Source organism: Papaver somniferum, chromosome 11 (genome assembly GCF_003573695.1).
Source record: "Papaver somniferum cultivar HN1 chromosome 11, ASM357369v1, whole genome shotgun sequence".
Lineage (NCBI taxonomy): Eukaryota > Viridiplantae > Streptophyta > Magnoliopsida > Ranunculales > Papaveraceae > Papaver > Papaver somniferum.
In genome coordinates, this window is record NC_039368.1 from 113303448 (window position 1) to 113329047 (window position 25600).

General features: G+C 33.9%; 1 protein-coding gene across 1 annotated transcript; it reads right to left on the reverse strand.

Moving 5' to 3' along the window:
• Positions 1 to 22818: 22818 nt before the first annotated feature.
• LOC113324947 lies at positions 22819 to 23391 on the reverse strand. The gene has a single exon (XM_026573217.1). The coding sequence runs from the start codon at positions 23389 to 23391 to the stop codon at positions 22819 to 22821; it is 573 nt and encodes a 190-aa protein (XP_026429002.1).
• Between the last annotated feature and the right edge of the window lie 2209 nt (positions 23392 to 25600).

The window sequence follows — 25600 nt, forward strand, 5'->3', positions numbered from 1 at the left end:
AAAGGGCTAATATATGAGATATCATACAAATCATAAATTGTTCTAAATTAAAAGTAAATTTTCTAATTTTGTGATATTTTTATTTATTTTTTTCACTAGATTTTAATACCACCATAAAATCTTGTAATATTTAATCTAGTAAAATTATTTTTTAAAGCAAACTATAAAACTTATGTAAAAATTTATACAATATAGGCCTATAGTTACAAAATCTAAGAGGATTACCTAGAATTCAAAGACAAATCCAGTAATTTCTCGTAATTCTAGGGAGGGCAGATGTCCTCTATGGTTTTCACTTGCCTAAGTCATTGCTCGGATTGTTCCATGACGGCAACAGATATTTACCACCCATACCACCTAAAGAAGGCCAATACGAGGTAGTTGCAAATTCACCGATTCCATCAATTACCACTCATACCACCTAAAGAGGGCCAATACGAGGTAGTTGCAAATTCACCGATTCCATCAATTAAAATAACTGGGATTTGGTTCTATTCGAAAGCTTAACTGAGTAAAATTAATGCAGACACATAATCCGTTGTATTGCCTAGTGTCTAAAATTTCTATTTTTTTTTGTTTTTCTTAATTACCAAAGACAATTTATTGATTGTGAAAAAGCGGGGGTCTAACAACCACACCCGATACTTCGTTTGGAAATATGAATAGACAAACTCCAATATACTTTCAATAGAATCAACTAGACAGTTAGACTCAATCTAGAGAAAAGTATATCAAAGAGTTTTATATCTCTATCTCTTAATTCAATCTGCAATCAAGGAATTTGCTAGCCCGATTGAATATAAGAGAAATAACTTGAACGGTACCAAAGACCAATGTTCAAGGATCAATCAATTTCAATCAACATCCAAAGGTTGGATTTACCAATTGATCGATTCAACGCACAACTTGTGATATTTCAATTATATAACAAAATATAATGCGGAAAAGAAATAACAAAGACACCAGAATTTTGTTAACGAGGAAAACCGCAAATGCAGAAAAACCCCGGAACCTAGTCCAGACTTGAACACCACACCGTATTAAGTCACTACAGACACTAGCTTACTATCAATGAACTTCGAACTGGACTGTAGTTGAACCCTAATCTATCTCACACTGATTCGAGGTACAGTCGCGCTCCTTATGTCTCTGATCCTAGCAGGATACTACGCACTTGATTCCCTTAGCTGATCTCACCCACAACCAAGAGTTTCTACGACCCAAAGTCGATGAGTTGATAAAAAAATCTGTCTCACACAGAAAAGTCTATATGAATAGATAAATCTGTCTCCCATAGAAATACCTACGAGTTTTGTTCCATCTTTTGATAAATCAAGGTGAACAGGAACCAATTGATATACCGGACTTATATTCCCGAAGAACAACCTAGAAATATCAATCACCTCAGAATAATCTTAATCGTATGGTAGCGAAACAAAATATTGTGGAATCACAAACGATGAGACGAAGATGTTTGTGACTGCATTTTATCTTGCCTATCGGAGATTAAATCTCGAGCCAATATTAAAGAAGATAGTACTCAAATACGATAGAAACAGCAAGATCAGATCACGCAACTACACAGAAAATATGGGTCTGGCTTCATAATCCCAATGAAGTCTTTAAGTCGTTAAACTACAGGGTTTCGTGAAAAACCTAAGGTTAAAGTAGAATCGACTCTAGCTTATGCAACTAGTATCATATAGGAGGTGTGGGGATTAGGTTTCCCAATTGCTAGAGTTCTCCTTTATATAGTTTTCAAATCAGGGTTTGCAATCTAAGTTACCTTAGTAACAAATCATTCAATATTAACCGATAGATGAAAACCTGATTAGATTCAAGCTAATATCTTTCAACCGTTAGATCGAACTTAGCTTGTTATACACAAATGAAATGTACCCTCATTTCGGTTTAGTAACCGTACCTAAACGTGTACACCATTGGCTCAATCGTAGTTAACCGATGTTAGCTATATGAACACTCTCATATCAACCTTATTCATCTTAACCATAACTAGTTCAAATAACTCAAATAAAACTGGTTAAAGAGTTTTTCAATTGCTATATTCTCATAAAAGTATACAAGAACACAATTGAAGAAAAATCGGTTTGATTCACTCGAATGAATTCATGAACATTATAGCCACGGTTTGCAAAGAATGCATTCCTTAATATAAAAATGTATTAGTTCATGAGCCAACCGATTTTAGAACTTTAACCACTCAAGTATGCCAACGGGTACGCATACTTAGTACACTTCCAAAACCCAGCAGAAATTCCCGGACCTATACCTTACGCAAGTATGCGTACCGGTATGTGTACTTGGTACACGGAATTTCACAACTACAAGTACGCATACGGGTATGCATACTTTAGTTCCGGTCATGGATCACATACATGCAAGAATGCACACTATGTTTATAATCCAATGATGGTTAAGCATTCTAAACTCTTATTTCAATCATTGAAACTTTCTTAGAGGATGACAATAGTCGTTTTCACAAACTATTAGCATCAAAGCAATTTTCAAGTTATTGAAATAATCATAACGAAACATTCCAAGTCTATATGAAATGATTATATCACATAAACCATGTAAGATGTTACTCGGCGATTTTCACATGATCATATTTTGACTTTCGTCAAGAATAAAAGATGAACTTGGTTGAAGTGAAAGCTTACCAACACATATTCCGAGAAATATGTAAGCGAGTTAAACTCGGCCCGAAATCTCAAATGTGTATAATCGACAACAATATAGTAATACGACTTTTGTCTCAATATAGGAGATAGAGTAGAAATAGACTTTCCAAGAGATAGATGAGTTTTAGTCTCTATATACTTTTTGTTGATGAAGTTCTACAAGCTCTCCTTGGTAGTTCTTCGTCTTCAACTGATGAACGCCGTGAAGTCTAATTCTCAACTACACAATCTATCCTAGTCCGAGACATTACTATAAGTAGACTAGAAATCAAGACTTATAGTTTTGATCACTAACATTGACAAACAAGCTTGAGATAGCAACGCTTACGAGTTCGACCGAGCAGTGCTCTAACAGATCCGAAAGACAAGAGGGTTCAAAAATGATGAACCAACCAACAAGAGGAGCAGGATATTAGGAGAGAGAAAAAAAAACTTATAAAGCTACTAGATCATACGAAGCTATGAAGAAGGAAAAAACGGATCGGGCCTCATAACCGAGTTATAATCTAGGTTTTCAAAATCCTTAGTCACCAAAGACCAGGCGAATAAGTAGTATTTAGCTTTGTTTAATCACTAAAGACCGAGTAAATAAGTAGTATTCCGCATAAAATGTAGCTATAGTGTTCTCTTTCCTCTCATACCAAATGCTTCCCATGATAACAGATGGGATGAAGTCCTATAATGTGATGTTTGTTTTATTAGAGAATTGCATATGCCACTGAAGGGTGGGAATTATATCATTATGTACGATGAACTTCCAATTGAGTTTTTCTTTGTAATGTATTATATTTAATTTAGTCCTTTTTTGAGCTTTCTAAACTCTTGTAATGAGGGAGGATTCATGAACAATCTTATACGGATGTTATCTTACAAGAATTTACCCAAAAAAAAATAAAAGCACAAACGACAATGAATTAAAGCTAATAACTGTGGACAAATTATACTACTTGTATAAATGTTCTATCTGAATAAAAATTGTATCAATTTTTTTGCAAGCTTGGTTAAAAAAATATAGACGTCCCCAACATTGTATAAAAGAATACACAAAATTGGTTAAAAAGACCAAAATCAACAATTCCTGGGTGAAAAGGACATTTAAATTTTGATACTGTTTAAATGGATAAAAATGTAAAAATAGCCAGGATGTAAACAGTTTCATCCTACCCATTTTTAAATATTTTTTCTTATTTTTAATTTACATCAGAATGCATCCAGTTTCATCCTTGCTATTTTTTAAGTTTAAGTCAGGATGAATCCAGTTTCATCCTTGCTATTTTTTTGGTGTCCATTTCACCCATAATAATTTTTACTCGTCTATTTGAACCATGTTTTAAAAATATTTGGACAAATGACCCATTTTCCGAAAAGAATACACATGAGTTGTTTCTTTTTTCTTTAGGCAAAACTTCGTGCAATAATGAGAACCCTAAACTAAGAAATGTAAGAATAAAAAAGCACTTGAAGTGCGTACACAAATTTGAGTTACCAATGAGTAATCACATTTCTTGTCTTTGATCAAGCTAGTACATATCTTTATTGGCGGAAAGGGAGAGATGAGGAGGTTAATGGATGTATGAAAGTGAATGTGGGAGTGGAGCAGTAGCTAGGGGCTGAAAGGGATGGAAGTGAACTCCTCCTTGGCTACTTCTCCTTTGTCTACTCTTTCTATCTTGAAAAGAAAGTCTCAACTTATCTTTTATGTATTTTCTGATTTCTCTAACCTCGTTAAAGAAGAAAAACCAGCTTAATCACCCCATACAAAGCTAAACATCCACCCCATAATCTCCCTGTGCACCGGGATATGTCGGCTCGGTGCGGGGTTCGTCTCTCCCTCATTTCCCCACTTCCCCTCGACCAACCCGGAAAACGCACTTAATCTCATGGATCCCTTTTCTCTTTACTATCTTTAGATATTGTTTAATGAGTTTTTCAAGAGAATTCTTCACTTTTTGCTAAATCACTCTTTAAACAACTTCATTATAAAAGTTGTTAATCTAACACTCAAATTGGCTAGTTGAGTTAAGCCATCATATGAAAATTGACTTTTTCTTAAATTTTTGATTAGTGGGACAAGTAATGATTTGAAGTTTTTGTGGAATGGGGATTAATTTGACTGTCCCTAGGCCTATCTCATTCCACCACCACTATCACCACCACCACATTTCCCCTGTTCTAAGTGCCGTGCTGGGTAATAAGTTCGGAATATGTTCCTTCTTCTCTCTACACATGGCCCCTCCCCACCATCCATGATCAATCTCTCTCTGCCTTTTTCTCTTTAAGAATCACACTATACAGAACCCCAAGCGAGCACACACCAGTTTTATTCCTGGCAGTACGATGCAACTGCCGTAGTTCCATTTAGACGGCTAATCAAAATGCTTTAGCTAGCTCCCACTATTTCCTTAAAAGGATACCTATTCACTTACTAAGTTAGACAAAACGAAGTGCTTAGATTTTTCTATTCCTAAGGATGGTTCTAATGGGACCCAAGATCCAAGTTTTTCACTATAGAAGTGTCGTTAATAAGACAATTCTTACGTTGATTTTTAAAAAGTACTTCGTTTTGTTTGGATCCAAGATGGAAGTAATTCAGGCATGTCTTTTGAAATAGCGTACCTGAAAAAGCATCATACGTCATTCCTAAAGGCGTATCAACGAATATTCAATGGAAATATTCTTTCGCACGCCGTTAGGAATTGCGTGTCACGGTGATTAAAATGGCGTGTTACCGTATAACACTACGGCACGCCATTATGAGAATTATGTTGTTGCGCGTGTTACTGTGTAACACTACGACACGTCATTAGGAGCGGCGCATTGACCGGTCAACAGAATCAATATGCCATTAGGAATGACGCATACGAGTTTTCCAATGACGCGTCGTTAGGAATGGCGTGCCGCGCCTTCTCAGATGGCATATCAACAAGTAATGTTGGATCCCCACTGCGGCTGGGCGTTGAATTTTACTGACATGGATCCAATAAAACACTTGAATCTTGGCTTACCATTAAACTCAGCCCAAGTCTCAACTCATAGGACTAATATATTCCTAGCTATTACAATTACAAGTTACTGGGAACCCACTCAGATTAAGTTCTTGCACCATATTTGTCCATTACAAACACTTTTACTCTGTTGCAATTACCTTGAGACTTAGGTTGTAGCTATTTGGTGTGGGACGTAGACGACCGGAAGAGTCCCCCACCCACGACGCGTGCGACTAATAAATAAAAATTAGGAAACATTTGATTATTTTCAATAAGGGAATTTAGGCTAAGGCCCGATTCATGGGTAACCCATAATATGAGGCCCTTAATTAAAAAAAGTTTAAATCGAGGCCCGAGTTATTAAAAGACATTCATACCCTTTTATATATTGTCAACCCTTAAATTAAATAAAATTTAAATTTAAGCCCAAAATTATTAAAGTATAGTGTGAATGTGTAAACAAAAGTTACACATGCATATGGCATGTGTATCCAGAAGTTACACATCCTTATGACATGTGTAATGCAAAGTTACACATCAAAAAAATAGACATAAAAAAACGCATACAAAAAATACATGTATTACTTTAATATTCATTTATAATATTTTCTTAGCATGTGTAACTAGAAGTTACACACGCATCTGTCTAGTGCAATTGAGAGTTACATACGCATCTATCTAGTGCAATTGAGAGTTACACATGCATCTGACTTGTGTATTCAGCGTCAACTCCAATTCCAGCGAGACCAATAACACAAATAAGCAATTAGCTTTTATGAATTTATCGGAAACCTGAAATATAACAACAAGCAATCAGTTTTTATAAGATTTAATGAACGGTATATACAACAATGCATAGTTTCACATGAATTTGACTAGTGTAGCTAGCAGTTACACATGCAACTGACTAGTGTAATTAGGAGTTTCACATTCATATTGGAATTCAGCACCAGAAACAACCACTACTTCTAGTTCTGGTTCTACTTCTTCTTCCTAACCACAATCACATTAGATTTTACAACTGAATCTAGCAAAATCATCAACATCTTCCTAGTATAATTGGTAATACGGTGAATTTTCCTAGTGTAACTAATAGTTCAAATGCATTTTCCTCATGTAACCAAGAGTTACAGATGTTCATAGAATGTTAAGAATTGAGAAGAGAATCAAAGTTCTTGGAGTTTAGTTTTTACCTTCCAGAGTTGTGATGTAGTATCTTGAACCTAACACCTTGCACTTCTATTTGTTTTACCAATTTTAGCACAAAGAGTTACCTGGAAAACAAAATTAAACAGCAAAAAAACCTTAGCTGAAATATAAGAACTTAACCCTATAGATTAACAACTAAAAGTTACACATGTCAAAGCTAAACCTGAAGTATGGGGGGAAAAGCTCACATACAATACTTTATGTATGATTTCAGACTCGGTGTACAATGGAATTATGGAAAATATATTTTCAACTTGTTCTTCCTTTTCAACCACAGTCTCATTAGATTTCACACTAAATTTATCAAAATCACCATCATCTTCCTAGTGTAAATGGTAGTTACACATGCATTTTCCTAGTGTAAATAAAAGTTACACATGCATTTTCCTGATGTAACTAAAAGTTACATATGCTCATATACAAATTACCTTCGTGATATGAATGCTAGATGCTTCAGTTGTACAAGGCTAAGGAAATACCTATACAGATATAAGGGAAGACTCACAAACATCAAATAAAACATACAACTACATGCCAGGAACATACAACTAGCCCATTTCGCCGCAAGGGATTATTTCTCTAAAAATTCCTACAAAGACATAAAATAACAAAATAAATACCAAATCGAGCACTAACCATACATACAATTGAGACATACTGGACACATAAATGTGTCTATAAGTTATCTATATGGTTTGTTTGTATAACTAAATAAAGAGATAATAAGCATACGTGTGATGTGTGAATCTGAATTTCAGTGGAATTGTGATTGAGATTTTCATCAAGTTTATTCCATGTGTTTGAATCTGAAATTCAATGGGAGTGATGTTTGTAGCTTGGTTATAGCTTGTTTGTCATCATTCTTACATTCTTGTGAGTTTTGTATGCTTATAAAGTAGTTTATAGTTTGAGATGAAGCATAGTGTGGTTAAAGTAAATGAGAATATGATGTATGGCTTTATCATTATATCCGTTTCCTTATTTTTGTCATTCTCATAAAGTAGTCTCTGGTAGGAGACATAGTTCTCATTCGATATCATAAATATCCTAAAGTTCTTGGTCTCATGATGAATACGAGCATAGTGCTTAATTCGAGCAAGAACATGGGGATATCAATAAGGATAAAAAGCGGGTGGCGTAAGAGCATATGTGTGCTTCTTGTATGGCTTTAACCCAAGCCAATAAAGTTACAAGTACAACTCAGTTTTGGCATAAGGTTAAGCAAAGTAAAGTCTTTAAGGTTCAGTTTGGTTTTGGCGTAAAGCTAAGCCAATATAATGTTTTCTGGTTTTGGCGTAAACCGACTCCAAAATACTCCTCTGAAACCTCTACGTACACCACCACGACGACGTATGAATCATAGGAAATACTTTGTATTAAGAATTTCACTAATACAAACATAAAACGATTCATACACTTGACGTGTGACTTCTAAGGTTTCTAACTAACCATACACATCAATGAAACACCACATAAAACATCATATAAGTGTAGGAAAAGTACATCTATTTTACAAAAAAATGCTCAAAAATAAAGCAAATAAAGTGATGTCAAAATCAGAAAGCAGGAATCAACTTACTTCCGTAAAATCATCGTACTTGATTTTATTCCTAGGCAAATACATCAAAAAAATAATCCCTCCACAAATCTCAAAAAACCAAATGAGGTATAGATTCTATAACATAGGACTTCGGTGTTAAATACCGAATCTGATAATTTCTCCATAGAGAATAAAATTTTGATATCAGGCAATCATACTGCATCTGATGTTGTGTCTCAAACAACTAATTCCAATTTTGATTGCATTAAATTAAAATATTCAAGATCAGATACAAGTAGATATTAGCTTGAACTAGTTAAAAGATCAAAATAGATGAAATTCATAACAAATAGATGGGTAATATATATGATGATTCGTAGATTTCGAATATGAAAACCGATTTTCAATAGAGATTTAAGATAAATTGATCGATTGATCTTCAATAAAAAAACCTAGAAAAAATTATGTGATTTAATTTCAGGATTTTTCATGTTAAAAGCAAGATAAGGATTAGATTATAACAGATCTGAACTATAATTTTGATTTCATCGAGAAAATTTAGTTGCAATCATAAAAAAATTACAAATCAGGGCTGATTACAAACCCTAAAAAATATTTCGTAAACAAAATTCGAAAAAAATAGTTCAAATAAAAAAAATGATAAAAGGATGATAGATCGAAGCAACGATTCTAAAAACAGATCAAAATTCAAAGTAAAATCGAATTTATTAGGTATTTGAAGTTGTCAATAAACTTTTCATCACTTCTTTTTGGTTAAAACATAATGAGAATCAATATGAACAAAAATATGATGAGAAACTTATCTTGTTCTTTTAATATGATGCTGAGTCTTCAAGTTTTCTTCGAGTTTCATCAAATTAATCTTCCATTCTTCGTTCTTTGAGGAGCAGGGGAGAGAGAGAAAAAAATAGAAAAATGAAACTAATAGTTAGATTTATTAGCTATATATACAAAAGGGCATTCTCGGTACTATAAAAATTATTTTAAATAAAGCTTTTGTTTTTGAACCTAGTACTGTCAAAATGTGAAAGAATGGAGTTGATAGTGAAAGATACATTTTGTGGGGTTTCTATATATTCATATAACATGGTTATAGTATTTTTCACTTTTCAATATAAGTGTCATTTTTGACGCCAGCTTTGGAATCTAATGCCATGCGAAATGAAGTAGGAATATGGGGCCTTATAGCCTATGGGGACCTCGGACCATTGGCGAAAAATTATTTTAATTTTTTATTATATTTGCAACGTTTTCACTGAAAGGAATTTTGCATTTGAAACAGATGTTGCTAGAAGAAAAGCCTCGAAGCCCTGGTCATCATAGAATTTGATTTAAGCATCATTAAAGTGCACAAAAAGAATAAATTAAACAAAACCTAAACATGATTTGTAAAATTAATTTATCACGAGATGTTTGAAGACTCTGGTCTACCAAAAGAAAGACCTCAAAATAATCAATCAAACTCATGTGTGGAACCTTGTCTATGACCCATATGAATAAACACAAAATTGTTTAAAAAGACCAAAATCAATAATTTTTGGGTGAAAAGGATAGTTAGATTTTGATACTGTTTAAATGGCCAAAAATTATTTTGATATTGTTTAAATGGCCAAAAATTTAAAAATAGTCAGGATGTAACCGGTTTCATCCTGCCAATTTTCAAATATTTTTTCTTATTTTTAATTTACACAGGATGTATCCAGTTTCATCCTTGCTATTTTTTAAGTTTAAGGTAGGATGAATCCAGTTTCATCTTTGGTAAAAAAAAATTGTCCATTTCACTCAAACTATTTTTTACTCATCCATTTGAACCGTGATTTAAAAATATTTGGACAAATAACCCATTTTCCGATGAATAAATTAGACCAGAAGAAAGAAAAAAATCCAATTTTCCAAAAAAAAAATAATGTCAAATTCTTTTCGTCTTCCCTCCATCTTTGATTAGTTTCATTTTTTCATTTTTTTTTCCAATCAACAGTTTCAATTTATTCAAATCAAAATATGATTACATGATCGCTTACAAGAATAACAAAAATATCAAAATACAAGATAATAAAAACTCTAATACAAATGAAGATATCAATTACAAGTAAATCGCGAAAAAAAAGAGTCATATACCGTAAAGATACCCAATTATTGTAGATGTAGCAGGGAAGGATGATGGTATAATCCGGAATGGATCCCGACCATTTAATCTGATCTTCTTCTTCTTCTTCTTCTTCTTCTTCTTCAATAAGAGATACTCCTATAAGAAAGGAGATATTTTCCCAAAATCTTGTAAATGCAATCCCGGATGCCTAAATTCCTTGGATTTGATATGATTTCTAAGCAATACCGTGTTGGATTGTTGATGTTCTTGAATCGAGAATAGCAAGTTACGAACCAGCGATCAAGGTTTGAACAAATCGCCCTCAAAGCGAAGAGAAATTCGCCCCAAATGACGAAGAAAAATCGCTCCAAAAAACGAAGAAATATGTCAAATGACATCAAAAACAAAACAAAAATACTTTTGTTCGATTAAAACTTAAAAGAAAAAATCTTGCTCATATCTAGTCCAAAAAAGACCAAATCTAAACAAAAAATTAATGGAGGCTAAAAGTTTTCTTTTTTAGAGAGAAGAGGAATGGAGAAGAGAGAGAGATTAGTTTCATCTCATGAGGTGGGAGTGTTTATATTAGCAACGCTAAATGAATAATTCTCTTGGCTCCACTTAAGTTTTGTGCAAGTCCTTTGAGCGGAAATCCCGTGCACAGTGCATCAGTCGTTTGCTCCTTGTTTTCTAGTGCGCAATCAATTGAGAAACACCCAAAAGCAGTAGAAGAAAATCATCCTTGGTGTAAGATAATCTAGTACATGTCTTTTTCTTAAGAAGTTAAAATATACAGAACTAGAAAAGCTTATAAAAGAAAATATAGCAAACACTTATCAGGCCGTTTGGATAGCAGAAACACAAATGTTTTTGTTTCTGACTGCTGTTTTTTGGTAATTTAAATGCATTCTCAGATTAGTTAATTCTTCGAAGAAATGGGTTAGCAAACCTGGAGAATTTTAGATGGATTGAACAGAAGATTAAGATTAGTAAGTCTTAACTGAAAATTGTGTGAGAACATCTCTTCTATTATTACAATTTACGTATGTGGTCCAGGGAGATGGTGATTGTGCCATGCCAACTTGTTAAATTATTGTGTACGTGCTAAAGACGAACCGTACTGCGCTATCTTATTATGTTCTCAAAAGCTTCCGAGGACATAGATATGCAAACAGCAGCATGTGTTATTGAATGGTGGTCAAATGGTGTTAACAATTTAAAGTAACTGAAAGATTCTTAGCTAACTTGGTTCTGCAGGCTGATTAAAACTGAAAATAGGTCTTCTTCGGCCAACTTAATTATAACATCAGCATGATGAATTTGGTTAGGAGACGTGTGGACCTTATAGCCAGTTCGCACCACAATCATAACAAGAAGAAAAGCTATGCATCAAGGCACCACATAAAAACTAAGGTTGATAATGGCCTTTGAATAATGCCAAGGGGCTGCTCTTCGTCTCTAGTTGAGTTCACTGAGCTTTTATACATACCTGCTTCAACCATGAATGAGACTTTCTAATGGTAAAAGAAGGAAAAATATAACGCAGCACGTTGAAAATAATAGAAAGAACCTCCCACTTTTGTTACTAACAGAAAAGGGTAATAGTGCGTTTAGATACACGTCCAGAGGTAACTTTTTGACTTCTAGAAATTAAAAAGCAAGAAGCCAGTTTGGGTGTAGAGTTTTAAAACGACTTCTAAAAACAGAAAAATTAACCGTTTATGAAACAAAACATCCGGACTTCTGACTTCTGCTTCTGACTTCTACTTCTGGAAAAGCAGAAGTTAGAAGCAGAACTGTATCCAAACGTGCTATAAGGGAAAAGACCTAGCCCCATTATTCCTAATGCTTTATTTATGTTTCCTTCTTTGTTTCTCACACAATGCCATTTGCTAATTTACACAATTTTATTTACCCGCTATCGGACAAAATCTTCATCGATGTTTACATAAAAACCACAATGGATTTTCAAGTTAATACTTCTGATGATATCTTTTTATGGAGTACAATATTTGGACAAAAAAAAATGAGCATAATTCTAGATACTATCTCTCGTCGAGGATCTTATTGTTAATAGTTATCTTTCAAAAATTATTTTTTTTCAAAGCGGTTAATGACGATGTTATGCATATCAGATTGTGCTCATTTTCCTGTAAGAATAAAATTTTGTAAAAAGAACATATCACCAAGATATGAACTTCAAATTAATGACATCTGAGTTCTACCGAAAAATTGACAAAAATTTTGTGAGATAATATGTGAACAAGATGGTGTGCAAATGTTTCTTCATTAAAAGTTTTGCTATTTTAGAAATCACCTAGATGGGTCTAAAACAATATACTTATAACGGTAAAAAGTCGAACATTCTGACAATGCAAAAGAGAAGGATTTCGGAGAAACAATCAAATACAAGTACATCCTCATATTTGTATTACTGTTATTCTCGTATAAAATTTGGGGAGCTTGAATAATGAGTTTATTTGTGAACTCAATTGGAAGTGTGAATCAACGCGAGCAATTCTTGTTTCAGAACAACCAACGGAGGAGGCTCTGCCACCGTTTGCGCAACCTCTTTCATCTTTCACTCTTTTCCATTTCCAGCAAACTCACACCGACAAAAGCTCATGTTGGTGTTCACGGTTCACCAATTCTCAAGCTAACAACTAGATTCGCTATCTTTCTTGAGTTTTGTTGGATAACATTTTATTTTTCTTCCAATAAAATTTGATCCCAATTTTAATCATGAGACTGGAAACACTTGGGCTATTCACGAGTAAAAGATCATCATCATGCATGACGAATCCAATTACCTTGTTGAGCTGTGTGCACCGTTTTAACCGCGACAAATGAATGATTCAGTATATTTATGTATCCACCGCGTTCTTTTCTTTTGGAACTTGGCCAGTGCCCAGTGGCATCAATTATGAATTTACGATGGAATCCGGTTCTCGATTCGTTATCTAGTTTCCCCTTCACACCTCAGTTGAAACTTAAATCACCTTATTAGTAATAAAATCGTTAAATGTTGATATATTTACCTATTTGTGTTATTCGCCTATATTTTGCTTTCCTAAACTAGAATTTAGAAAACAGAAGAGATATCTAAAGAAGTTTCTTGTTGCCATCGGGACCGCAGGCGCAAAAGGCAAATCTATTGCTTGTCCATTTTAGTCGTATTTGTGGTCCATTTATACTCTGGATCGTTACGCTTTTCTTTGAGAGAGACTGTACTTAATTTTGGTTTTTAGGATATTTTCTCCAAAACAAATTAGTGATATCAACCTATTAAAAAAATTAAATAATTAAGGACATGTTTTTGTCTAGAAATTTGTTAAAATCACAAGTAATCTTCCCCAGAAGTTAATTTTGTGATTTGAGGAAATGCGCTATTTGCGCAAGAAAGTGTTATATATGGTCCGAGTGGACGGGTAAAATAGGGGCCTGGCTGAAACACTAGTTAATCTTTTTATTAATACAAACCATTATATCCATTTTTCTTTGTTATTTTTTCTCATTTCCCATCGCAAACCTCATTGTCTTCATTATTTTCTTCCTCTCCACCGTCAAAACCAGAACCAAACTTCCTCTAAGATTTTTGTCATCATCGTCATCATCGTCACCATCACAAACACTAACGCCAAACTCCCTCTGATTTATCATCGTCGTCATCACCAATACAGATGTCACTTTCACTATTGAATGAACTCCATCATCGCTAACACAACCACCACGATTACCGATTGTGATTTACGTTCTTCAAATTCGCTAATTTATTGAAATGAATAACATTATGTTGTTGTCAATTCAAGACGAATACCTCATAAGCTTCTTAACACTAATTCATATTTTTTATTTGAACTTTAGGAAAAACATGTTTTTTGATAAAATGTTGAAATACAAATGAAATTTAGGTTAGAAATGTTGTTTGATTGTCATTAATATAGAATCTTGTTTGAATATGGTTATGAGATTTAGTTTAAAATTGGTTTTCAACTAGCTTTAAAATGAATTGAGATTTTTGGTTGTGTGTTGATTTTACAAAGATATGTGTACCGATATAGTCTATTTTGAAATTGATTTTATCCATGTTATACTCAGATGAAAACTAATTTCATCATGGTATGGATTGAGCTCAAATTATTTTCATCCATGTTATACTTTCATCCTGTTTTGGTTTTATCCTATTTTGGATTGAGCTGAAATTGACTTTATCCATGTTATACTAGCAGGAAACTGGTTTCATCCTGTTTCAGATTGAGCTGAAATTATTTTCGTTCATGTTTTACCTTACTCTCGTTGTAAGTAACAAACAAAAATCAAGTATTGATTTGGATATGTTGTTTATGATTGTCATAGAGCTAATGCAGTAATGATATATTTAGTCTGTTTTGCAAATATTTTAATTGCATCCACCCTTATACTTGGATGAAAATGGTACACTGATATAGATTTTAGATAACCAAAATTAATGATTAAATGAAACATAGTTATATCCGCAAGCGCACAGGTCAATTGTAGTACTGATAGCAAATGCGGGTCGTTCCCACGAGGAGTGTGAAATACTGCTACTAACTAATATCGAAAATAACTAATCAACATGATGATGTTTTAACAGTTTTCAGAGATTCAGAACAGAATGAAATAACAAATAATCGTAATAATAAACAAAGTATGAGTGGGTTATTAGGGTCTTCGATTTCCACCAATTCAATTATATAAAACTCTACTAATCTCTATTTATTACTCAAGAAAATTTCGAAATCAATCTCATGTCTCGGAAAATGGTATATTAAATTCTAGAATACAGTTTCTCCGTTGTAATTTCCTTCGCTTCATAGGTAGTGATTCTAAAGTATTACATATCAATCCTAAAGCATATCACGTCAAGGGACTTAAACCAAAACACGAAATATCAATTGAAAAGCATACATAAACAAAAAAATCACATAATCAATTGAATACCAAGCTATGTGAAGAGAAGTTACTAGGCAATCAAATTGTTATTAGAAATATCATTGTAGAGAATTACACAATTTTATTGGTTTCCACCTAAACCCTAACATGGCTATAGCTAGACATGGCTTTCTCAAAAGCCATAAATATATTAAAATCAACTAGCTAAGCCAAAACAAAAATGGGATAGATTAATCTTCAAACCCCAACTCCCTCTTTACGGCTCATTCGTCGTCTTCTCTCTCTGGACGGCCTCCCTTTTATTTCATTAATCAAAGGATCAAAATAAATTTTTCCATGAAATATCTTGCACGCAAGTTGACGTCGTCATCAGTCTCTTTACCCAAATAGTATTTCCACCTCATGCTTCCAGTGAAATGATAAACTCGCTTTGTTTTCCAAATCTCCCAAATGAAAAAAGAATTATTTTATTTCCAAAAGAATCTCGCGTGTAAATATTCCTCAATTAACTCTTTACATGACAACTAAATTATCTTTCCCCTTGGAATATATCAGTAATAAGGTAAGAAAGATAAAATACCTCCCATTTTCAATTTGCATGTGCCAACTTCCACTTTGATTAATTTTTCAGTTCCAAGTATAACATTCCTTTTTTCTAATCACATGCACATAAAATACAAGATTTTTCCTTTTAATACTTTTGACTTTCCGGTGATCGAATTCGCTTGTACTTTCTACAAAAGCATTAAAATATTGTTGTTAGTCAAAATATCGAGTCCTAGATAATATAAATATGGGTATAAAATGTAGCATTTACATGCTTATCATACACCATCCATTTTTGGATTGAGCTAAAATTGTTTTATCTAAATTTAAACAAGGATGAAACTGGTTTCATCTTGTGTTTTTATTGGATACAACTGATTGTATCTTGTATCTTTAATGGATGAAACTGATTTCATCATGTGTTGCATTAATCATATCCCAAATCTTCCTTTATTCTTTCCTTTCAATCAGATTCAAATTATTCCAACCTTGCTATGTTCTTATCAATTGGTTATTCATTGGACCTAGACTCGTTCAAGAGTCCCTTCAAGGGTTTGTTGGAAAAAGTATGGTGGAAACAAGATGCAACATTAGCAGTTGCTTCATCTATGGTCCAATCCAAATAAGGAGATAGCTAAAGCCTTGTGTTTAGGATGAAAGGTGAGATATGGTTATTATTCGTAGGTCCTATATAATTGCAAAAAAAAGAGAGATGACATCAACACTACAAGAACTAATTCACATAAAAAATTCTGTTGCAATTCACCTCGATTCACGTTCTGATGGAGATGAAAAATCATATACGAGCTTAAAACTACAAGCTTAGCTTTAGATGAAAATGAAAATGTGTCTGTGAAGCTTGTTTTAGTGGAGAAAAGTTCTGAGAAGGGAAAATCCCTGGAGATTGGCTACCAAGCAAGGTAACTGTAGTTATAGAAGAAACGTAAAAGAAGGGATGCAATAAGTGTTAGAATATCAGCCTATAATCATGCTTTTCAATACCTTATTAGCTATAATCATTGTTTATGTGAACATGCTTAATACCTTATGCTGATATGTAATTATATGAATGCTCTATGATCACATATTCTACAATTGAAAACACCTGACATGAAGTAGATAGAAAGTATAAGTGCATACCTTAGATTTAGCAAAACAGTAGAAAGAAAAACTTGTAGGTAGACACTTCCAATTCTATCTTCTCTTATTCTTTGATGATGGAAAAATTTCTTTATAAACAAGAGCTATAATGGAATCCACCTCATGCTAGGAAAGACATGTGTCATTCAACCTTCCATCAAGAGTTGAAAAACAGCCTCACATAGCATTGTTATAACTAGTATGCCATTCCAAATAGAATAAGAGATACTTATCATTATGTACCCTTAACATACATGATTATGATTAGTACTAATCCAGCTTATAGGAATACAAATCATGTTTTGTTGCTAAACCAACATAGAGACTAACATCTCCCACTTTGGGAAGCAACAAAACCTTTTAAGTTTTAGAAAATTTTACAAAACAGACTTGGATTATCAAAGTAAAAAACTGTAGGTGGCCAACCTTTTAAGAAAAATAATCCTAATCAGTGAGTATACATTCATGTATTACTTTATCCTCTAGGTTAATAATACGCTAGAATTCGACTATGAAGACCCTAACACCATTTATAAGATGCACAAACCATTTCCATAATCAGAAATCTAGACGGACAATCATTCTTGAGTTAATATTCATTGACATACATTCCGTAAGGCAAGTAACCTTTATAACCTCAACATATATCTCTTTATGCCTCATAGAAGAGAATTCTTCATGATTTCAAACGAGGTTTGCCAATGTCTCATTTCCAGAGACTACAACATACTTTTGATCTCAAAGAGATTTTCCAATGTCTTTCAAGAGATTACTACATTCTTATGATCTCAATAGAGATCTGCCAGTGTCATTCTTGAGACTACAACATTCCTTTTTATGATCTCAGTAAATACTAAGCATAAAGACAGTTAAAACAAGAAATGATGATATGCAAACATAGGTATTTGATTATACACAATCAAAACATACATGTTTCAGTCATACAACTAAGACATATCAACAAAACCCATAGAAGTTACATGCTCCTTAAATACCTTAGGGCTCAAACCTTTAGTCATAGGATCTGCTAGCATATGTTCAGTCGGAACATAAGAAATGTCAATTTCTTTTTTCTTGATCTTACGGTTTACTAATCGCAGATTGGTTGTCACAATAGAATTTCATAGGTCTAGATATCGAATCTATAACTAAAAGACTTTTCATGAAATTTCTTAACCAAGCGGCTTGAGTTGTTGCTTCGTAGCAAGCAATATATTCTGCCTCCATTGTGGAATGGTCTTCAATGGATTTCTTGACACTTCTCCATGAAAGAGCACCTTTATCTAGCATAAACACATAGCTAGATGTAGATTTTAGCTTATCCGAGCCCATGAAATCGGAATCTGAAAAACATTCAGCTTCCAATTCATTTGATCTCTTACACAAGTTGAAAATGCTTAGTTCTCTGCAAATATATAAGCACTTTCTTCACTGCTTTCTAATGCAATTCACCTGGATTGTGTTGGTAACGTCCCAACACACCAACAAAGAAAGAAATGTTCGGACGGGTGCAAATCATGGCATACATCAGACTACCAACAGCTGATGCATGCTTCTTAGAGTCTACTTGACTCCTTTCAAGATCTGATTTAGGACATTGCAATCGGTTAATAATGCCACCCTTCACAATAGGTGCTTCACCCAGTGCACAATTCTGCATTTCAAACCTCTTGAGTATCATTTTAGTGTAGGCTTCTTGAGACAAACCTAACAGACCCCTATTTCTGTCTCGATGTATCTTAATACCAAGAACATAAGAAGCTTCTCCCAAGTCTTTCATTTAAAAATTAGATAAAAGAAAGTGTCTAGTGTCAAGAAACATATGGATATTGTTGCTAGCGAGCAGAATATCATAAACATACAGAATTAGAATGATAAACTTGTTCCCACTAGATTTCAGATATATATATCTGTCAACTTCATTCTCAACAAAACCGTAAGACGACACTACTTGATCGAATTTCAGATACCACTGACGGGAGGCTTGCTTTAATCCATATATAGATTTCTTCAAGCAACATACCTTACTGATAGACACATTTATGCGTCTAATATGTCTCAATTGTATGTATTGTTAGTGCTCGATTTTGTATTTATTTTGTTATTTTATGTCTTTGTAGGTATTTATAGAGAAATAAGCTCTTGCGGCAAAATTGGCTCCAAAAGGGGTGTTTTACACCCTAGGATAAAGTACTAAAGGCACCCCAAAAATGCACCATAGGCACCCCAGAAATGCACCAGAGGCACCCCAGAAATGCACCGAAGGAACCCTGAAAAAGTGTTGGAAAAACCCAAGAAAAATTATTAAAGGAACCCCAAGGGAATGTGTTATTCGGACTCCGGCAACGGATAAGGGGCGACCACTGGATAAGGGGTGTCCTTCTTCTCAAATTCAAATTTCATTTTTGGCGGGAAAATAATTCACTTCACTGGCAGAATTTCGATCGAATGTTTGGAGGAGTTTTTGTGTGATTCAATCGCTGAAACTTCATGGGTAGTTGTGATATGTCCTAACAAAGCTAGTATGGGTGTTTAAACGTGTACTGCACGTACTTGGAAGACTTAATGTATATTATGGAGCGTGAAGAAGGTATAGAAGGAAAGAAATACAGCTGCAAACGCGTGGAGAAGCTTAAACAGGAAATTATTGCCGAGAGAATAAAAACAATAAAGAGAAAATATTTTGAAGTTATGACGAGATTCGATGCATCTTTTGGGTATAAATAGATTACCTAGGTCATATAGAAAAGTGTGTCGAGAGTTGGGCCAGAGAAGCAGAAATCAAGAGTTTTCAGAACTCTGGTGCTGCTGCTGCTGATGATGAAGAACACCAAGAACACGAAGAACAGACTTGCCAGGGAAGTCGTTTATGAACAGGAACAGAGGCCATTAACCGAGGGTCGTGGTTGCGGGTCGTAGAACCACAACGCCAGTAGCACTTCAGTTTTATCGTTCATGTGTGATGCTTTCTGTGGGTCGTATATTCTCTGTTTTACACCTTTTTATCATTTGTAAACCAATTTTGAGCATAAATAAATATTTTGAGAGCATGTTTATTATGATGAGATAATTCCCTCGTAACCAAGGCAATGGAGGAAGCTATTTACGCAACATAAATGGGTAACTATTTCATTTTCTCGTATTACATAATTCACTTAATCACTGCTTTTGCAGAGATCTTTAAACTGTTTGCATGATTTTCTTAATTATTTGTCATTCAGTTTGATAGGTTATGCTTGGTTAAATCTCTTGATAATCTATGCTTAAAGTTTACAAATAACATTTGAGATTTTGTATGATTGATAGTGAATTAAAGATAAAAGAGGACTTAAGAATTGAATAGAGTTTTGAAATATTTGTCAATAAATTTTGCGTGATAGTGGAATCTAGTGTCTTGGTTACCTCTTGCACCCATTGTTAATATTTTTGTATATATAATTATTTATTAAATATAAAACTCCATTTCCTTCACAAGTCTTAAAAGAATCCCTATTTACCACTATCTACGACCAATTGAAAATCATAATCACTTGCCTTCTTGACCTTTAGATATAAAACCTTCTGGATGTTCCATGTATATCTTTTTATCAAGATCACCATTCAAAAAAGCCGTTTTCACATCCATTTGATACAATTCTAGGTTAAAATGGGCCACCATCGCCATGATAATTCTAAAGTAATCTTTCTTTGAAACTGGAGAGAAAGTTTATTCATAATCAACCCCTTCTTCTTGAGTAAATCCCTTAGCTACAATCCTAGCCTTGTTCCTTTCGATACTCCCATCAGCATTCCGTTTGATTTTGAAAATCCATTTACAACCAACTGTTGTTGCACCTTCAGGTAGATCTACCAAATCCCATACGCAATTCTTGTCCATTGATTACAATTCTTCATATGTGGCAGGAATCCAAAAACGAGAGTTCTTTCCATTCACTGCTTGTGAATATGTAAATGGTTCTTCCAAATCATCGACATTTCCATCTGATTCTACCATAAAGGTACTAAAACCCGGTTTAACGACGGTTTTCTTGGTCTAGTAGATCTAAGAAGAACCATTTCCTCCTTTTCAGCGGCTCTAGATGATTCTGGAATGTCATTTGTTGATTCTTTTCGAACTTCAGTTGCAATCAGGTCAGTTGGATTCTCTTCTTCAAACACAATTTGGGGAGATTCACTCCCACTGATTTGATCATCCTCCAGAAACTTAGCATTATTGGTTTCAGCAATCTCAACAGGCCTAGAAGGACAATAAAACCTATAGCCCTTTGATCTGTTTGGGAAGCCAAAAAATAAACAACTTGTAGTGCGCGAATCAAGATATTTTTCAGCAGTATTGAATAGCTTAGCTTCCGCTGCACAACCCCAAACATGAAGATGATTTAGACTAGGTTTTCTACCTTTCCAAATCTCATAAGAAGTCTTAGTAACTGCTTTACTGGGTACACGATTTAGAATGTATACTGATGTCTTTAAAGCTTCTTCCCAAAAGGATTCAAGTAATGTAGAGTTACTTAACATAGTGTGAATCATATATTTGTATGTTACGTCTTTCAGCAACCCCAATTTGTTCCTGTGATCCGGGAGTAGTAAACTGAGGTACAATACCATGTTCTCGCAGAAATTCAAGAATTTTTCCATGAGATTATCCACAGAAATCATATTTTCCATAATACTCTCCTCCCATATCTGATCTCAAAACTTTAATTTTCTTCTCAAGTTGGTTTTCAACTTCTGCCTTGTAGGTTTGGAAGACTTCTAGAGCATCTGATCTTTCACGAATAAGATAAGAATACCCATAACGCGGATAATCATCTATCAATGTGATAAAATATCTCTTTCCACCTTTAGAAGCAATCGAAAAAGGACCACAAATGTCTGTGTGCACAATCTGAAGTAAGCCTTGAGTTCTAATAGCTGTTTTCTTTCTTGATTTAACAAACTTTCCTTTAATACATGCTACACATGTACTGAAATATGAAAAATCTAGCTGAAGTAGCATATTTTGCCTTACAAGCCTTTGCATTCGATATTTAGATATGTGCCCTACACGCTGATGCCACAACATAGAATAATTGTCTGAGTTTAAGTTTCTTTTGACACCCTTAGAAGTATCAACATTCATACAAGACATTGAATTCACAGATTTAATATCATCATTCATCTTATAAAGATTATGTTCATTCGAACCAAAACCAACCAGTTTAGATTTATGAAACATACTAAAACAACCACCACCGGTGGAAAAAGTAAATCCCTTAGAGTCGAGTCTACCAACTGATATAAAACATCTTCTTACAGTAGGTACATAAAATACATCAAAAAGATCCAAAAAATCCCGTTATCCAGAGGTAGACGCATGTTTCCAATATCTTTAACTTCCACTCCTTGAGCATTTGGCATGTATAGACACCGCTACTCCTTACTTAGATTCCTCTGGCCTGTGAACGCCTTCAAGGAATTATCAACATGAATGGTTGCTGCGGTGTCTAACCACCAAGTATTTAAAGGAGTATTAACAAGATTAATCTCAAAGCACATCATATGAAAATCAGTACCTTGTTGTTTCTTTTTTAGCCAATTCTAACTTAAAACAGTCCGTGTTCATGTGGCCTGTCTTCTTACAAAAAGACACTTAAATGGGAACTTCTTACCATCCTTGTTAACTTCTGGTTAATTGTTTGGTATTTCCTTTTTCTGTTCTTGTGGTTTCTTATTCTTTCCGGATTTCTTGAAATCTTTCTTGCTAGGACCAGCAATAGTAAAATGTGCATACTCTTTAGTTTCACGTCGTTGCCTTTCCTCTTCTTGCACACAATGAGAGATCAATTCATTTACATTCCATTTTCTGTCACAAGTGTTATAGTTGACCTTGAAAGTCTCGAACTGCTTAGGAAGTGAATTAACTGCAAGTTGTACTAGAAAATCATCATTTAGATTCATATCCAGACCTCGTAATTTGTATACCAGATCTGCCATTTGAAGGATGTGATCTCGAACACTACCTTCACCATTATACCGCATTGAAGTCAGCTGACCCATATGAGTACCAATCATAGACTTCGCTGAACTCATAAATTGTGGCTGAATAACTTCCATCAGCTCTTTAGAAGTATCTTTTATAGGAATTCCACCTCGAATAGCATCAGGAATTGCACCTCGAATGATCATTATGCTCATTATGTTTGCCTTCTCCCATTTATGGAAATCTAGCTTTTCATTTCTAGTAGAAGTATCGTCAAGCATTTCTGGTTTAGGTTCTCTTAGAGCTACGTCCTATTCCAAGTAGCCAAGGACTATATCAAGGTTTGACTTCCATTTGAAGTAATTCGTGCCATTAAGAGGCTCAATACCATCCAACAAACCTTGAACTTGTATAGGATTCATTGTAGCTGAAAAATGCATGTATTCCATATGAATGATGTATATGTATTGAAACATAAAACATTCTCAAACATCATGATAACAACATGCTAATTTCAGACTTGATACAACCACAACTCCACCTTTGGGTAAACTTGTGATGTACCAAAGTCTAAACAAAAAAACAAGGATAATCAGCTTATACATAGTACTCAACGGATCCTTTAAACCTTTGGGTCATAAAGACCTATCATTTACTATGTATAAATAGATTACCTTGCTCTATTACAGATGTGACAAGCATGATTAACCTTTGGGTATCATCATACAAACAACATCTGAAACACAATTTTACATAGTCCTTTCATAACGAAAATATGTAGCTTTTATCCACTCCCAAAGTATCACTTTGGCGACACATAGAAACGATAAAAGTTACATCAAGACTACTACGAGGCTTCAAATAATTCTTTAGATCTGCCTTGTAACATGGTGGCAATAAAACACATATCTTACATGATTTGAATCTAAGGATTTCATATCTAAACTAATACGTGATTTGCTGAAATTTCATAACAGTCACCATAATATGTGAATCAAGTTCTGTAGAATATGTAATACCTAAGGCTCTGATACCAATGTTAGAATATCATCCTATAATCATGCTTTGAAATTCCTTATTAGCTATAATCATTGTTTATGTGAACATGCTTAATACCGTATGCTGATATGTAATTCTATGCAGGTTATATGGTCACATATTCTACAATTGAAAACACCTGACATGAAGTAGATAGGAAGTATAAGTGCATACCTTAGATTTAGCAAAACAGTATAAAGAAAAACTTGTAGGTAGACACTTCCAATTCTATCTTCTCTTATTCTTTGATGATGGAAAAATTTCTTTATAAACAAGATATAGGATGAAGTCCACCTCATGCTAGGAAATACATGTGTCATTTAACCTTCCATCAAGAGTTGAAAAACAACCTCACATAACATTGTCATAACTAGTATGCCATTCCAAATAGAATACGAGATACTTATCATTATGTACCCTTAACATACATGATTAGGATTAGTATTAATCCAGCTTATAGGAATACAAATCATGTTTTGTTGCTAAACCAACATAAAGACTAACAGTAAGTACTTAGTGTATTACTATATGGGTAATAGACAGTTGGAGATGGTAGGAGGAAGTTTAAACATATACTTAACGTCAGGAGAAAACAAAGCTAGAGTTTTTTTTTATTATTTTTTTTTTCTTGGTATAATACCCAAAATGGATAACTGAAAATTATCTTTTTAATTCCTAAGCATTTAAACAGTACCAAATTTACATGTCTTTTTCATGCGGGAATTATTGTTTTAGGGCTATTGGACCAATTTTGTGAGCTCATATTTTGTTTTTTAATTTTTTTATGGAAATTATATTTAAATTCATTCAAACAAAAATAGTGATTACATGATTTCTTATAAGATTATCAAAAACACCAAAATACACGATAATCAAAACCCAAATACAAATGATAACACCAATTGCAAGTACATCATGAAAAGAAAGAGCCATGAACCGCAAAGACATCCAATTTTTGTAGATGTGGTAGGGATGAATGATGGTGTGAATCGGAATCAAATTCGACCATTTAAAATGATTATCTTCTTTAATAAGAGTTGCTCAAAACAAAATTGAGTATTTTGCCCAAAATTTTGTAGATCCAAACGCATCTGGATGTCCTAAACCCCTTTTGTTGAAGATAAATTCAAAGCGGCGCCGAGCAGAATCGTTGATGTTCTTGATGATTCGAGAATAGAAATACAAGAAATATCATGGAGATTTGTAAGAATCTCTATTAGAGCGAAGAAAAGATTGTCCAAATAGCGAAGAAATGTGTCCATAGACACCAAAAACAACAAAAATAAAACCTAAAAGCCTAAATTAATTATTCCTAAAAACTAAAATTCCTTTCTCAAATCTAGCCCAAAAGGACTAAATCTAAGCAAGATGAAGATGGAAGCTCGAGGGTTTTTTTCTTATAGGAGAGAGGGGCGAGAAAGCAATAGGTGTTTCCTATTGGACTTGGGATAG

What these genes read in the sequence shown, in the direction of transcription:
- LOC113324947 (XM_026573217.1), bottom strand. Translation starts at nt 23,391, where the DNA reads ATGCTTGACGATACTTCTACTAGAAATGAAAAGCTAGATTTCCATAAA.